We start from the raw sequence: 16,205 nt of genomic DNA, 5'->3' as shown, positions 1-16,205 counted from the left end.
CCGCAAGGCATTACGTCGGCTACCGCCAAGCCAGTCGTCAGGCATCGGCCTCGTCTGCCGCTACGCTCCTGCTGGGCATCTGATCTCTAATGATAGTTGCCTCCCCAGCCGCCGCGCTGTTGTTGTTGCTGCTGCTGCTGGTTGCCACCGTAGTAACCGCTGCCGCTGAAGCCCTGTCCGTATGATCCGTAGGGACTATTTCCGTGCTGGTTGGTACCGGCGTTACCGCCCATGCCATATGCGTTGCTACCATGGAGGCCATGGCCTTGGAGGTGGCTAGGATAACCGCCGTACGCGCCAACATTCTGAGGTGGCGGGAGACCGCTCTGGGCAGCCGGGGCGTTGGTAGCGGAACCGGGGCGAGCTCCGCCCAGAGATGGAGAAGGGCCAGAAGCGGCCTTGGGCTCGCCGAATGGCTTCAGGTCATCAGCCGCGACATTGCCGGGCTGTGCTGGGCTGTTGAACGACTGACCCTGAGACGGGAAAGCGGAGCCTCCACGGTTGAAGGTGTCATGGACGCTATTGAAAGTGCTTCCACCTAGGCCGGGCTGACTGCCAGCCTGAGTTGTAGCGGCACGACCATAATCTCCAAGACCAGAGCCCAGACCACTGTCTCGATGAAGAGAAGACTGAGCAAATCCAGCAGGGGAGGAGCTGTGATCATAGGGGGCATTGGGGGAGATGCCGTAGGGCTGACCATACATGCCGCCCTTACCGTATGGGCCAAATCCACCTTGACCATATCCAGAGTAGTATTGATGATAGTACGGGTTGCTGTAGTATGGGTGATTGTAGCCGGGATATTGCTGGCCGTGTGACTGAGGCTGAGATCCCTGGCCCGGCTGCTGCTGTTGCTGCTGGCCCGGCTGTTGAGGTTGCTGTTGCTGAGCCTGTGTAGTGGGGTTGGGAGTACTGTTTCCGCTGTTCTGTGCATCCACGGCACTTCCGCCGAATCGTGGCTGGTTGTGCAGACCACTCTGGGGGTATTGGCTAAGGTTATCCGCCTGAGATGCCCCATAACCACCGAAAGGTCGCTGCTGAGACGCAGTGGCATCCTGCTGACCCTGTCCTCCTTGCTGGCCGAACTGTTGGCCGTAGTAGTTGTAGGGGTTTCGATCGGATTGGTTCGCGGTGTAGTAGGAGGAGTAATCGCTGGGGGCGGAGCTGAAAGCCCCACCAGGCTGTTGGGTCTGGGAAGTCTGAGCAGCGAAGTTGTCGAAGGGAGGTTGAGTAGAGGGAGTGCTTTGCTGGTTGAAGGGGTCCAACGGCTTCTGGGGAGCTCCGACAGTCTCCTGGACACCAGCCTGGCCAAATCGACTGTATTGCTGAGCATTAGCAGGACCTTGGCCAGGAATCTGAGCCTGAGCCTGCGCAGCTGGAGCTGTGGAATGTCAGCATTAAAATGATAGCAAACTTGAAAGCAATGACATACCAGTAGGAGCCGCAATAGGGGCAACTGTAGAAGTGGGCTTCTGCGCGAATGAATCGGGAACGGCAGCTTGAGTAGCAGGAGGAAGCGAGGTCCGAGGATGAGTGATAGGCGAGTCGGCAGGAGGTTGTGCTCTAGTCTCGGGCTCCTCTCGGTCGCCGTCAATATCTTCATCGCCATTCAGACTGAAGGCTCCGAATTGAACAGCAGCTCGGTCAACCTCCCGGTTGCCAGGCATACGCACAGCTTCTTCCTGATCGAGGACACGGCGCTGGTGGTGATGATGGCTGGGAGTACGGGTGGTTCGCTCGGCCGTAGCTTTAGCAGCGGTGGCAGCGAATCCGCTGGGAGGGGCGGCATGCTGCTGCTGAGCAGCAGAAATGGGTGTAGCAGTAACACTGGCAGGGTTCTGTCGAGGGTCCCAAGAGTCAGCGGCGGTGCTTGCTACAGTACCAGTCGGAGGCGGTTTGGATTCGTCAACAACCTGTTCAAGATTTGATTCGGTGAGCTCATCCTTGGAGGGGGGAAGAGCCACCTCGGGCTCTACATTAACGTGAGGAACTTCGGCGGGAGTAGCGGTATCGGCAACGGGTGTAGTTTCATCAGCTTCGTCGACGGCGGGGGCAGGTACGGTTTCAGGCTCGGCCTCGGGCACGGCCTCAGCCTCGGGTTCGAGAGGTTCGGGGGCAGATTCAGTTTCAGCGTGTTCGACAGCTGGCTGAGGAGCAGCAGAAGCTTCTTTTGGCTTGGGCGGGGCCTTGGGAGGAGCGGACTGGCGCAGCATGCTTGCCCAGGTCTTCACTGCGGGAGCAGCAGGCTTAGGTGCCTCTGCTGTCGCAGATGGGGCAGGTTGTTCAGCAATGGGTTGGTTCTCCTCTGAGGTATCCTTCTTGGGTTCCTTAGTGCCCCAAGCAGATGACTCCTCTGTGGGAACAGACAAGGCTGAGCTGTCCTTGGTACCAGCACCGTTAGTGGGAGCAACAGCGGATCGGCCACGTGTGCTACGGCCTCCTCGATCTGTAGCTCGGCCTCGACCACGACCTCCCTCAGATACAGCTCGGCCACCACGAGTGGCTCGGGGCCCAGTAGACGTCGCGTCGTTCGAAGATGCGGGAGCTTGGTCCTTCGCCTTAGCTCGGGAAGCCTTCTTGGGCTTCGAGACCTCACCCCATTGAGAGATTGTTCCTAGAAGAGAGCACGTGTTAGCAGCAGAAATAGACGGCATGAGGTCACAGGGGCGGTGGGGAGTTGATGCGCAGCTATCTCGAACAGATTGCACGTGTGTAGCGTGGGCGCGAGGGGTGGACTGAGGTTGAGGTGGGCAAAGAGCGTAACATACCCTCAGCAATGCGGGTGACGGCTTCGTTCTCGTCGCCATTGGTTTCCTGAAGAGCAAAAAGGACATCCGCCTCAGACCAGTCGGGGAACATCTCGCGAATCACCGAAGTCTTGTCGCCATATTGCTTTCGAAGCTCGCCAAAGTCTCCTTCATCTTCGAATGCACCTTGGGAATCAGCGGTGCTGTGGTCGGGCTTGTCGCCATTGGTTCGTCGGCCGCCGCGACCGGCGAAACCTCCTCTACCACCACGGCCAGAGCCTCTGCCACGCGAGGCGGACGTCCGTGAAGTCACTTCGGACATTAGATGGGTTGTGGTTGATTATGTGTTGGATGTGTGTGCGTGCGTGTTGTGCGGGAGGAGAGCTATGGAGGCTCAAACTCAAAGTGTGGAGAGGAAATCAATGGAAGAAAAAAGGAAGCGGCCTGTCAGCTGTCCTCTGCGGGAACAACAGGCAGGTTGAAGGACAAAGTCGACCGTGAATCCGTGGTCGACAGATGAGGGCGTCGATGATGAATGGAGAAGAGAGGAAAGAGTTTATTGTGGTTTGGTTGGTGCTAGTCAAAGGGAGAGGAGGAGGAGACGGGACGAGGTTTTCCCCAGAAGCAAAGCAGAAGAAATGGAGCCTTGGGCTTGCGTTTACGTTCAGGGCACTCAGCACTCCGTCAGTCAGTGGCAGTGGAGGAGGTGGAGGCTACGAAGGTTTTGCCTCTAGCGGCTGGTCACCACTGTGATTCTTCAGGCCTCTTTGGCCCCCTGAGAGACACGTCTACGCTATATCTCAGCCCTCTTACAGTAGCTCAATAGGTGCTCCCGCGCTGCGCTGAACACCCTAACAAAAACGTCCAAGAATCTAAAACATTCAATTCGTCCAATTGAAAACGTCCGACGTCGACACTTTGCCCTGGCCGGAAGCAGATCGACCTAACTATTGGAGACTGTTTGCCAGGTGGCGTCAGTACCTTAACGGCATGACCGCAAGTACAGTTACTTGCTCGATGTATAGCTGTCCTTTGCCGTCTCTGTGTCACTCGGTACCTCGAGTGTCAGAGCCTTGACCTTCCCTTGGTCGCTTAGCCCCAAGTTCAACCAAGGATCTTGGAGTTTGGAGCTCGCCGTGTTCGGGCCCCTGCGAGTAGCCCACACGAGCACGTAACAAAGAATCGGACTTGGACTTGAAATGTTGGAGAAGGACGTCACATTCGCATTTCAGGGACAGGGACTTGCCTATCAGATGCTTCATGCGGAGAATCAAGCATAACGATAATATATGTCCCTACATGAGCTTTTCCATCACCGCTCTTTTCTCAGATGCGCCGAGTCTCATTGAGACGCAATTGGTGGTTACATGTAGGTAAGATAATCAAGCGCCATCCCTCAATACATTGAAAATGGTGGTTTGAGAATGCAGCACCTGAATATTCGGTTGTCAGCACTCACCCGTCAGCTGTGAGGCTCCTGTCAGGTACCCTTCAAATATTATGTACTAGTACTTTTCGAACGACCGCATCTAGCGCTCAAAAGGAATGAGCTAGATCACCATCGAAGTCTCAGTACACCAGACAAGACCAAATTTCAAGCCAGGGGCTGCTGCAACACAAGCACGCTTAGCGCAGTCGGGCTGTGTCCACTCAAGCTCCCTCCACTCCTTGCTTTGCATGTCCATTCGCAATTCATAGTCACGTTTTTGTGTTCATATCTCGCCTTCTATCGGAGGTAAATGGCAGGAATAGCTTTCCGTACTAGCCACTCATACCCAGGGATTAATAGAGGTCGCTATACAGAGGTATTTTGAGAAAAGTATAGCATGACGAGTAAGGGATAAGCAGGGATGTTTTTTTTATGGTGCCTCTTAAGAGCCAAACAGTGGTGGCTTTCCCCATGTTTATGATTGAGCCACCCGAGGCTGGAAGCCCCTTGCATCACATGATACGTCTCAGCGGCCCGCTTTGTGGCGCAACTCGTTCGACGATGGCATCATGCTAGGCTCAACCTCAGAACGCATGACCTGAACCCGTCAACACCAACCCCACTCCACATTGCCTTCCTAACGATCCCTTGCACCCCTACAACCCTTCGGCATCCGCGAGGGCAGGGTTTGCCAATAATACAACCGCTTACCAGACTCAATTACTCTCTAGCCCGCCATGTTCACAACAAAGTCGGTTCAGTCACTCAAGAATCTGTTCGCATCCTATCACGAACCCCTACCCTTGTCGAAACAGCAATCTCAAAAGCTTCTTGACGGTCTCAAGACTTCCTTTCGAAAACAGCTCGATCGCGAATATGGAGAGAGCTCCAATAGTTCATTGCCGACTGCCGCGAAACCTGTAGATGTCGATCCTACCCGATTATCTGCTACAAACCGCCATTTGAAAGATATCTTATCGAACCCGCTGTTCAGCTACAACAAAGATGTCACATCGACGTTTCCTTCAAGCCTATCATCCCCTTCTTTGGTTGCACCAACACGGGATCCTATAGAGGTTTTTGACCATGCCGTAGCTCGAGGATTGATGACACCCAAGGCCGCCATCGGTGTGATGGTCGCCAAAGCAAAGCAGCTCCAAGCAAACGAGCCAGGCCTTGGGAGTCTAGCTACATCGGGGATGTCAGGGCGCATCATAAGATGGCTACGAGCTTGCGGTGCTGAGCAGGATCTACGATTTATGGACAATTATACTTTTATTAGAGCGTTGTCTCCGTTCCTGGTGGCAGAAGGCATGGAGGAGATTGCTTGGGAATGGCTTGTGCGGACAATCAACAACACCTCTGGAGACCTGCCAAAGGAGAAGCGTCTCAGGAGAGCGTCTAATTTACTTGGGGAACTTGTCAAGACAAAGTGTCAGCCTCAGTATGGCAACCTTGATTCAGGCATCTCTACCATGTTACAAGCGCAGCAACTTTTCCAGGCAAGCCCGCTACTATCAGATCTTCTAGTCTCATCATGGAGATCAGTTTCATGGCTCTCGACCGTCGAGTCCTACAGTCGACCCGCTCCATCAGAAGAACTCTTTGATGCTCATATCGCTACGGCTGATCGTCTGCCACAACCTTTTCTTCTGGAGCGTGCTCATTTGCACCTTTACCACCCCACGCATCCCGATCACCTTCCTGCTCTGAACTTCTTTAAAGACAAGCAAAGACTACGAAAGCTAGTGAATACTGTTGAGCCCAAGAGGCTGAAGCCAGATAAACTAAGCACTGTATCATGGCTCGCCTTCTTAGGCCACGACACAGTCAACCACTTGACCCAGTCTGGAAGAACTCAAGAAGCGCAGGGAGTTACGGAACTATTACAGGCAGAAGTAGCCAGCCTTTTTAACGACAAATCTGAACCCGCCCTCGGGTCTTGAAGAGCGAAGGAGTGGACGAAGGCGAGTATGAATCAGATTTTTGGGACATTCACAGGTTTATCATGTACAACAATGGAATCACAGCGATACATAGGGAGTTGGTTATAACGATACCACGATGGAGTTACATGAGACTATCAGGCGAAAGCGTGTCAATTTGCATAAATAAGGCTATTTCAAAAATCTTCATTATCAAATAGACTTTAAATTATTGCAGTGCTTTTAAGTCCTGGTATCTATCGTTGCAACGAAATGCAAGTATCAATCTCTATTTTCAGATCGCTTTTATTCAGAGTCGCTCTCAGCTGCATCAGGTGAAAAGCCTTGGAACTCCTCATCGTCTGGCGCAGCTCCTTCGCCAGCGTCTTCATCATCATCCTCCTCCTCTTCAATCTCAAAGGCACCGGAGATATCCCATCGGTCACCCTTCGCGCTCTTGCTGACGTATTTGACGAACTTGAGGGCACCGCTATCGCGCATGACAATAGTCATCTTGTTCCATGACGCGGCTTGGAAGAAGAGAATGTTGTCGTCGTCATCGCCTGTCTTATATACAGCTGCATCTTCATCGGCGTCATCGTCGCCGGACATGAAGATTTCTTGGCCACCGACTTCAGGTGTTTCCCCCTCCTCCTTGTTCTTTTTCTCGGCAGCCTTGGCTTTGCCCTTTCCTTTACTCTTTATATCCTCGCCGTTCTGATCTTCGGCTTCTTCCTCGGCATCCTCTTCCTCATCATCGCCCCAGCCAGATGTAGGCGTGAATCCGAGGTTGATCTCTACGCGCGCCTTGCCCTCGTGCCCAGTAGCGAGAGTATAGTCGAGACCGCGGCGGAAACGACGCGCGAGGAGATCAGCACTCTCGATGGTGGTTTTGGTGGCCATTTGAAGCCATTGGCGGAACTGACGACTGGGCAGGAAGATGTCGAGAAGCTCAGTGATGGGGGATTCCTCCTGTGAGGTGCGAAGCTGATCAGGTCCGCTGGGTTGTTGGTAGAGATATCGTGCCTTGTGTGGAGGCTTGGCTACACGCCATGAAGTCGTCTTTTCTATCGTAGCAGTATCTTCTTGTGTGGGTTTCTTCTCCTCAGCCTCAACGTAGTCCCTCAAGCGCTGAGCAAACTTCTTGCCCAGAATATCTGGCAAGGTAATCTCAAACATCTCGTTGAAAGTCTCGGAGATCTCTTCCAAGGCATCAGGAACCAGGTACGCAGGTGAGATGTACTTGAGCAGAAACTCAAGATCAGCTTCGTCGAAGCCCTCTTGGCTGGCCTTGTCGACCTTCATGACCTGAGGCTGAGGCATGTCATATTGAGCAGGATTGCCCTGGAGTTGCATTAGGCCGCTGTTCTTGGCATTTCTCTCCTCCTCTCCCTCGATGTAGCCCTCCTCTCCAATCTGGGGAATATGAAACCATCCACTAATAGCCATGCGAATTCGGCCACCGTCCTTCTCTAGCTGCTCCTTGGTTTCGGCGCGGTAGACCTCCTCCACGTCGTGGAAACTCTCTCCAGGCTGGACAGCGAAGAAGCTCAGCTGGTTCCACGCAGGTGGGATGACCTTTGTAACGTCAGGAAGCGGTGTCTTTGCGACCTCGCCCTCCTTGTCCTTGAGCTCCTGTACGGGGAACAGACGGAGTGCGCCACCCCATTCGGGCTTCCAGGGCGTGTCGGGGTCAACGAGGTAGAGGATATAGCTAACGCGACGGCTACCAATGACATCGTCATGGCAAAGGAGGTAGCAGCCGGGAGTATAGATGTTGATAGCCATGTCAGTCTTGCGACCGCTCAATGGGCCGCAGTTGGTAATGTGAGAGACATAGTTGCGGAAGGCTTCGGAGTAGATAGCATCGCGAAGCTTGAGCAGCGAAGGCAGCTTAGCCAGAGACTCGTCGTCTAGACCGTCGAGGTTGGCCAGGTCGCCTGACTGGTGGATCTTGTAGATATCGGTCTCCTTGGGTGTAAACTCGACGTTGGTCTTGATCTCGCTGCGAACCGATCGAAGGAGAGAATCGTCAACCAGGCCGTTGATGACGGCATGCTTATAAGGTTCTGACTGAGCATACTGATCCGTATACGAATTGAGGACGTTCTTGTCGAAAAGGCCAGCGCGAAACCGCTTCTGAGCTTCCTCTGCGCTCAAAGCTGAAAAAGTTCGGTGAGTGGAAGGTCGCGAAAGAGCGATTGGCGGTGCTTACAAGGCTTGGACTTTTTTTTGTTGGCCTTGGAGGCTCCAACAGCTGCTTCCGCTTTTCTCTTCATAATGGCTCACGCAATTGGCTTGATTTCCAGAAGTTGTGCGAGGTGAGAGGGCTTTTGCTGTAGATAAATTGAGGACACGAGAGAAGGAGTGAAAGTTGTGCGAAGTCGCAACGCAAAGAATGGGCTGACGTCGCCAATATTTAAAAATTTGGCTCCGAAAATCGACCCATTCTATGGATGGAAGCGTATGAGCCGCATGTACGTTGCCGATACTACAGGGCCGAGATTTATAGCCACAGGCCACAGCATTTATTTAATATCAACTGTATATGTCAGTCAGACTGAGTGTTTCAGTTTCACTCAGTCGAATCTAAAATTATCATGTTTCAATTGTAGTCAATCCTGCTGTTTATTGACCAACTTTTCCTCATGAACCAGTCATGGGCGCTAAGGGGAGCAGCCATGATGATGGGCCGATGGTGGACCTTATCTGGTCACTGGCTGGAGCCAGCATGATGCATAAAGGTTGTGTAGTGCTATGCATGTACGCGCCGGTTCAACTCTAATCGAGTAAGAATTTCTAGAGATGTCAAGTATGTGATACTATTTCGCGACCTAAGACATGAGCTAGAGTCGCATTGGTCAATTTCTGAACACATTATACGCCGTGGATTGCAGTATCACCTTACCCAAGACTCCCACGAGGCATCCATTATACTTTTTACAAGATCAGAGTAAGCGAGGAAACTCGAGGGAAATGTGAAGAGGTAACAAATTCTTTAACTCATGCTGCTCTCAACTATATTTGACTTCTCTGAATAGCCTTAGAGTTCCATGCAATCACCATCATGACCAGTCAAAGGAAAGAAGAAGGGCGGACAAAAGTACTGAAACAAGTCAGAAACTCTACAATAAAGGGACTTTATTCTGAAAACTCCCTCAACTTTTATATGTTCTTTCGTCTCTCATCATACCATCACTAAACTCCTGTCTATACCTATATCCACACGCATAGTACATCTCAGACTTACTTTGCACTTCGGGCATCAACGGCCTGTCGCAACTGGGCGATAACCTCAGAGGGGTCCTTGGCCCCAAAGACAGCACTGCCTGCAACGATGACATTGGCACCGGCGTCGGCAGCCTCGTCGATTGTCTTGGGTCCAAGACCACCGTCCACTTCAATATTGAGCTCGGGATACTTTTCCCGGAGGGCCTGGACCTTGGGTAATTCTGATGCCATGAACTTTTGACCGCCAAACCCAGGGTATACAGTCATGACTAGGACCATCTGTAGCTATATGTCAATTTGACATGTTTCATGGATACATCAGCGAGACTTACATCAGGTCTCTCCTTCTCGTCGCTATTCTCCAGAATCTCCCACAACACATCAACAGAAGTGTCAGGCTTAATAGCAATACCAGCCAGCAATCCCTGGTCGTGGATGTATCGGATAAGAGCCTTGGGGTTAGTCTTCTCGTCAGTCTGTTGCTCGGGGCTCTCGGCGGCACTGGAGAAGGCGGCCTCGTAGTGGAAGCAGTAGAGGTTGCAGCCAGCTTTCTTGAACTCCTTGACCCATTTCTTGGGCTATCATCCCGGTGTAAGCCAGACGTTGTGTATTCGCATTCGTAAAGGTATTCCTACCTCTGCAATCATCATATGACAATCAAAGGTGCCCCGGCCGTGGGCCTCTGTGGGCTGATCGACGTGTCCTCGGATGGATGCAACGACAGGAGGACCGAATGTAATGTTGGGAACAAAATGGCCATCCCTATTATGTCAGTAAAGTTCCCATTGCTTTACTACTCGCGACCTACATGATATCGACATGAAGCCAGTCTGCGCCCTGTTCCATAGTGCGGGCACAGTCATGGCCAAGCTGAGCAAAGTCAGCTGACAGAATAGAGGGAGCAATGATGGTCTTTGGAGCCATTGTTTGGAGTATACACGATCAAAGGAGGACTGTTGAAGAGTCACGTATGATGGTGGAGAGAGAATTGGTCTATCTTTTGGACCTCGTCGATGGTGGGGTTGTTTTCAATGCTCATCTCGTCCAGTGACGTACGGTTTTGGTGGGGTCATGCCAATGGAAGTTGATGTCCTTGTGCTTTGTGGGGGCCAGGGGCGTTTAAAGGTCATTGGAGGTTGTCAACAGAACCCGGGTCAGATTGACATGTTGGCTGCCTGTCATGGATTTATGTAGAGCTGTTGGTCTGTTCGCTGTTGAAGATGCATCAAACAACCAGGATGCAACTAACCTCCAATTGTGGTGCTGGTGTAAGCGCTTTGTGTTAACTCATGGAACGACGAAAAAGATGTTACACCCAACATCGAACTGAAATAGAAGCATGTTCCAGATCGAGAGCAGGTAGTATGGAATGTGTCTAAGAACGAGTTTTGATTGATATAAATTTATAAATCATCGCCAACAAGAGCGGCCGTGTGGCAACCACATCGTAGTATATGGCTTCAAACTCCATAAATTTGCATGCATAGAACAGAAAATCCCAATTTCTTTGCTTATTCCCAATTATATCCCTCCTCTTGACGATGAAACAACTTGAAACGAAATATAACTATTGTCCCTTACAGGGCAAAGAGCATAGCCATGACAACACCCAGGACACCAGCGGCGCCCTCACGCGCAGCAGCATTGCCGCTATCGCCACCAGCACTGCCAGTCGCCGGCGAGGTCTGGCTACTTCCAGCGCTGGAAGTGGGAGTGGTAGCACCAGTTGCGCTGCCCGAGGCGGCGTTCTTGTCGCATGTAACCTGGTCGGGAAGGTCGGTAACTCCGGCGGTCGAGCAGATCTGCTTAGCGTACTTGACGGCAGTGTCCCTACCGGCGGCATCGCACTTGTCCTCGAGACAGCATGCGATGCCAGAGAGGAAGTCCTTGTTGCTGCAGATGCACTTGACGTCGAGCTGGCCGCATCCAGCGACGCCGCCACCGGTGGTGTACTGGTCAACGCAGGGTTGCTATATAGACAGAAGAGATTAGCATCGTTGAATTGCGAGCGGTAAAGGCTGAAATGGGAATAATCAGCCGATGAGAGAGGTTTTGCGACGTACAGCGCATTTAGGGAGCTTCTCTTGCTGAGCGGCAACAAGGCCTGCCAGGAGGACTGATGTGAATACAGACAGCTTCATAATGAATACTCGACAGTAAAGATATTGTATAGATAATTGAAATCGAATGAATGTCAAGAAGAAAGAGTTTATCGGGTTTCACGTCCACGCGTCGTAGATTTAAAAAGACTCCTTAAGTGAGACAAGACAGTTTTACCCAGCTCTCACCAACGGCAACTAAGCTTACCCAGGAGCTACGCCCGTTATGTACTTTTGAGCACCCTGACCTACCTAAGTTGTAACCATGCTAGCGGGCCTTTCCTTTCGTAAACGCTCACGGTCCCAGAAGCGGCAAAATGTGTGAACCGTATCCGTAGTACCGTACCATTCCCCCAACTCAAATGATATGCAGATCACCAGCCAATCGCCACCTCTCCACGTGTTCTAGACCATTTCGGCAGATTAGACACCGGGACTGGTAGATAGAATCGGGTGAACCGACCCCGTGGGGACGATGATCAATACCCAAACATCTACAATAATTTCAATTGAAAACAAACTTGAACACGATGCATCGTTCTTGTTGTACTGTATGATACAAACACAACATGGGAGATGTGATCAACAAGGGTAGCAAGGTAGCTTGGTTTCAGAAAATATGTCTCAATACAAGCCACTTCATATCAATAGAACTTAGTCTCTTCCTGATCGTCGAGGGCGCTTTTAGAGCATACCAACCTTGGTGCAAGCACACCGAAAGGGGAAATTCATCATCAGGTACGTAAGGAATAGTCTACGAAGGCTTGGAGCAGAAGAACGTCTCGATCCTCCGGGAACGGTTGGCAATCGCTATTGATCCTTTAGCGTCTCAATTCATGCTTCTATCTTTGGGGTCCAGCCCTGTTATTCATAGGAAGTCTATCTCTGTTCAATATACGCCTCCGCCAATAGTTACTCGTGCTAGCTACAACCATCAGAACTTCCTATCATATCCTCTCCTACGGGCTGCAAGGTGCTCAGAGGGAACCTAGGGTGGCAGGTTGCATATTTGCATTTTGCATGACTGTCATATCAACCTACCCACTTTCAATATGCTCTTGGAAGTATAACCCGGCTCTTGGGCCACCACTTGTTGGGTCGGCATCAAACAAGGTTTGATGAAGCCAACGTCATGAGTAACGCGTTAGACCTTGTCAATTTAGTCTTTTTCATACTCTTTTGCCCTGTTTGAGAAGATCCGAAACTTTAGGAGGAAGCACAAGAGCACTCCTGTCGTTTCTGCGAAAAAAATCGACCAGCGAAAGGGCTGTTTTTTCCGGCAAATCTTCGTGAATGAAGTGGCCGGCCTCAGGGAACACTTGCAAGGCATATTTCCCTGTCGATCAATCAGTACACAGTGCTCAGAAAGCAGCATTAGGTGAACGGTTAACAAACCCTGCATCTGACCGATGGTCAACTCAGTGTCCAATCTGTCAGTACCAGCGAGCAGTAGGAGTTTTCCTCCCTTCGCTCCTAAGAACTTCTTGCTCAACCCTATAAACCAACCTTCCCAGTAAGGCTGTGTTGCGCCCAAGTTGGTCCGCCATCGCCACGGCCTTGTTGGGTCGTCGTTCTCGTTAAAGACGAGTAGCGCAGGAACAGATGTCCGAGCAGAAATGGAGTTTCGTATCGTCCGCGATCGGATGTGCCATTCGATACCTGCCTGCAGAGTTGCAAAGCCCAGCGGTCTCGTAGACAAGTAGGTGTGCATGCTTTGTAGAGCATCAATGGCGGAGCCTTCCACAACATCCAGCACAGCATACCCTAAAACTGACGTTCCTAGTCTACCGGACTTGGCCAGGTCAGTAACAACTGCTCCGCCTAAGGAGTGTCCCACGAGCACTATCGGGGGCATCTCTGACCAGGCCATCTCATTCTTTGTGAGCTGCACCATACTAAACAGATCCGAAGATAGAGTGTCCAGTCTCATGTCCAGCGCCTTGTCGCCTGGTGCGTTGGTTGACCCATGACCTCTACAGTCAACAGCCAGGATACCTGCTGTTGACAGCCGCTTCTTTATTTCGGAAGTAACAACAGCGAACGACAACCCGGATGATCCTGCACCATGATGCATCACAAACAGTGGCCCTTTTCCGACCGGTGAAGTGAGATAGGCGTGATAGAGTACTCCCGGTTCCTGCTCTGACTTCAGAGACAACTCGCGCTCAAAGTAGGTTGTCCAGGGGATCTGCTCCAGGGTCCTGCCGCGGGCGACTCTGTAGCCTGTCAGTCCCGCCATGTTTCACTTGATCAAAGTGCTGATTGGAAAGTACCCTTGAGGTCGAGCGAACAGCTTCTGGTTGGGCGATGGTATGATTGTTCCTGTCGAGGAGACGGACGAGGCGGACGAGGCTGAGGAAGAGTCATCGTCGACAGGCTCGGGCAACTCGGGGAGTACATCATTCTCGTGCTCCTCGTCGACCTCATCAAATGTATCGTTAGATATGCCGTATTTGGCCTTGGCCCATGCTCGCTGCAGGTCGCTCATGATAGATACGGTGTGTAGATGACGTAGGTTCCATTCGCACTGCCAATATGCAAAAGCAGATGCGAACGGCACGAGGCGCTGCTGGTGCTGACACTCGTTATAGCCTCTAACTTTCTACGAGCGACGTCGCTTTCGATCAGTACGAGCCGCAGCAGTAGTGTCTTTTGATGTCTTTAGCAACTGGTGATGATGGTCCGGCGATACCCACGTCAGCCAACCAGCACAACCCAAATCAATTTGCCTTTGCGAAGACTGGGGCATAGTGTGTGTCTTTCATACACACTGTACCTGCACGAAAATTGACAGCATATCTACAGTGCGGATGTGTCCTTCATGATCTCTATCCTTTCTTTCTCTTATTTCCTAAACCCCGTCATCAAATTGGTAGTGTATCCTGTAACAATGTTGTTCCATTACTTCCCTGAGCAAACCCGCCCTCTTTGTGAATGCAGACATGTCTTTCACTATGGAAAGCCATTTTGACCGGTCAGTGCTTAGTTGAGTCTCGAACAATAAGTTGATTGCATGGTATATACAGCCTCGGCTATCCCTAGTCTATCGTTTAATTCGATATTAACTGATCGAGGTGTCATCGTGAAATGCCCAAGCATCAATATTCTCACATCTCCATGTTCGATCAAGCCACCGTAAATTCCACATCTCTCCGGTCGAATGGCTAGACTACTATAAGCTTCTGGCCACACTGTTTTCTGATAGGGCTACAAAGTTCTGGTCTGGCGCCTCGCCTAGATCTTAGTTTCGACATATCTTGTCTACAGCATCATAGGTTCTTTCTTTAGATCTTGACGGGTCTGACACCCACCCATGTAGTAGCTCAACTTCTCCGACAGCCTGAGGGGCGACAGCTACAAAGCCCTCGTGGGGAGGTAAAGTGGAAAATCCTATCACGATGTCAAGATGTAGTAGAACTGGATGCTTTCCACGGTTATTTGCCCACCCCTCTTCTTTTGACCTAGGGAAGTATTGAACAGGCAGTTTATGCCATGGCAACTGACACCCAAATGTTCACGCTGGATAATCCGACTACCCTGTAGCCGATACCAATGCCTCGGAATTTTCGGAAGGGGAGACACTCGGCCGAGCAAGAAACTTCGCCTGCCCGAACCCCTGTCGGCAAAAGAAACAGGAACCTTGTTCGACACCCAATCAACCTGAACAGGTTTAGCAGCCCACCGTTCACCGTTCGAGTGCCTAATCTTGCTCAAGCGACTTCGCTGGCGCTCATCTAGCGGCTCCAAGATTCCATGTTCCTGCATCCCGGTCCGATATTGTGGTGCTGGCAAACGAGAACTCAATTTGAAATTCCCCTTCAGCATCTGTTGACTGCAGAGAGGAATGGATAACAAGCTAACTAAAGCAGCAAAGTGGCACAGGAGGAGACACAAAGAAAGCTAGAAACCTAGTGACAAATATTGAGGTCAAAGAAAGTACGTCACAGTGTTGTCATTGCATTTGTGATCAACATGACCTGAACTCTCATTCATTGGTTGCAGCGCGAGTATGTCTGTCTTCGGATATCGCAACCTCACTGATGTGGCCGGGATCACACAGATACTCGTAACTTCTTGAGTAGTTGTTGGCTGCGCAACCCAGGCCATTCACGTAGAAACTAGAATAATAGAATCTATGACCTTTACTAATTTTTAGTGCGCTGTTTCGATCTGAACACTGGCGGAGACGTACGAATAGACATCAGAAGAGGGGGTGGTGAATGAAATTCTGGTGTGGATTAGACTGTTCACAAACTAAAGTGTTGCTCTCATCAGAGCCTTTTCTTGATGCTTGTCAAGCTGCGTGAATCACTCAGAGAAGGTACCCAGATCTGGGCGGGTTGAGTAATGCCATGGTATGTACGTAGTAATGGGATGGTTGTGAATAAAAACGCTACTGGCATGAACTCGTAAACTGTGCAATCCCAGGGTGAAGACTTCTGGCCCCATTTCTTTTTTCTTTTTCGAAAAACTTCAACATGCAGGTCCTTAACAATGACACGACTCCAGTGGCTAGTATGGATGGGAGATACAATTTCAGAAGGCTGGGATCTCCGACTGCATGTGATTCAGGTCACAACTCTTCTCCTCAATTCATAGACCATGATGGACAAAAGCGTCTCTCGGATATTTTTGTAATAGTTCCAAGGGCGAGATCTGAGACTTGAGAGAGCCATCTCAGAGTGGCGCCGCCTTCAACAGCCTGGCGTAAAGATCTAGCGATCGTCGAATAAGATGAATCGGGAGTTTCGAGAGACAGAAGGCTCCTTTTAGC

At 51.0% G+C, this 16,205-nt stretch overlaps 5 protein-coding genes across 5 annotated transcripts; 1 reads left to right on the top strand and 4 right to left on the bottom strand.

The window, feature by feature from the left end:
• Positions 1-86: 86 nt before the first annotated feature.
• Positions 87-3,069, bottom strand: BKA55DRAFT_683104 (uncharacterized protein; the record flags this gene model as incomplete). Its single annotated transcript, XM_046198456.1, has 3 exons — positions 87-1,381; positions 1,433-2,614; positions 2,769-3,069. 3 exons carry the CDS (start codon positions 3,067-3,069, stop codon positions 87-89), a joined length of 2,778 nt encoding a protein of 925 aa, XP_046056796.1.
• Positions 3,070-4,605: 1,536 nt separating this feature from the next.
• BKA55DRAFT_31565 (uncharacterized protein) lies at positions 4,606-6,265 on the top strand. Its single transcript, XM_046185662.1, has one exon. It carries the CDS (start codon positions 4,914-4,916, stop codon positions 6,120-6,122), a length of 1,209 nt encoding a protein of 402 aa, XP_046056795.1. The 5' UTR covers positions 4,606-4,913; the 3' UTR covers positions 6,123-6,265.
• Positions 6,266-6,407: 142 nt separating this feature from the next.
• On the bottom strand, positions 6,408-10,256 carry BKA55DRAFT_588559 (Oxoglutarate and iron-dependent oxygenase degradation C-term-domain-containing protein; the record flags this gene model as incomplete). Its single annotated transcript, XM_046194812.1, has 8 exons — positions 6,408-8,263; positions 8,317-8,374; positions 8,459-8,551; positions 9,131-9,134; positions 9,352-9,617; positions 9,665-9,910; positions 9,968-10,094; positions 10,141-10,256. The coding sequence occupies 8 exons, from the start codon at positions 10,254-10,256 to the stop codon at positions 6,408-6,410; spliced, it is 2,766 nt and encodes a 921-aa protein (XP_046056794.1).
• Positions 10,257-10,703: 447 nt separating this feature from the next.
• On the bottom strand, positions 10,704-11,759 carry BKA55DRAFT_550389 (uncharacterized protein). Its single transcript, XM_046191269.1, has 2 exons — positions 11,396-11,759; positions 10,704-11,302 (listed from the first exon to the last, which is right to left on the bottom strand). The coding sequence occupies exons 1-2, from the start codon at positions 11,471-11,473 to the stop codon at positions 10,910-10,912; spliced, it is 471 nt and encodes a 156-aa protein (XP_046056793.1). The 5' UTR covers positions 11,474-11,759; the 3' UTR covers positions 10,704-10,909.
• A 458-nt stretch (positions 11,760-12,217) lies between these two features.
• Positions 12,218-14,122, bottom strand: BKA55DRAFT_550383 (protein phosphatase methylesterase 1). Its single transcript, XM_046191268.1, has 3 exons — positions 13,705-14,122; positions 12,827-13,647; positions 12,218-12,767 (listed from the first exon to the last, which is right to left on the bottom strand). Exons 1-3 carry the CDS (start codon positions 13,917-13,919, stop codon positions 12,601-12,603), a joined length of 1,203 nt encoding a protein of 400 aa, XP_046056792.1. The 5' UTR covers positions 13,920-14,122; the 3' UTR covers positions 12,218-12,600.
• Between the last annotated feature and the right edge of the window lie 2,083 nt (positions 14,123-16,205).

This window comes from Fusarium redolens (assembly GCF_020744475.1).
Source record: "Fusarium redolens strain MPI-CAGE-AT-0023 chromosome Unknown BKA55scaffold_1, whole genome shotgun sequence".
Lineage (NCBI taxonomy): Eukaryota > Fungi > Ascomycota > Sordariomycetes > Hypocreales > Nectriaceae > Fusarium > Fusarium redolens.
Note: the sequence above shows the minus strand (reverse complement) of the source record. Positions and strands in the feature narration are given on the sequence as shown.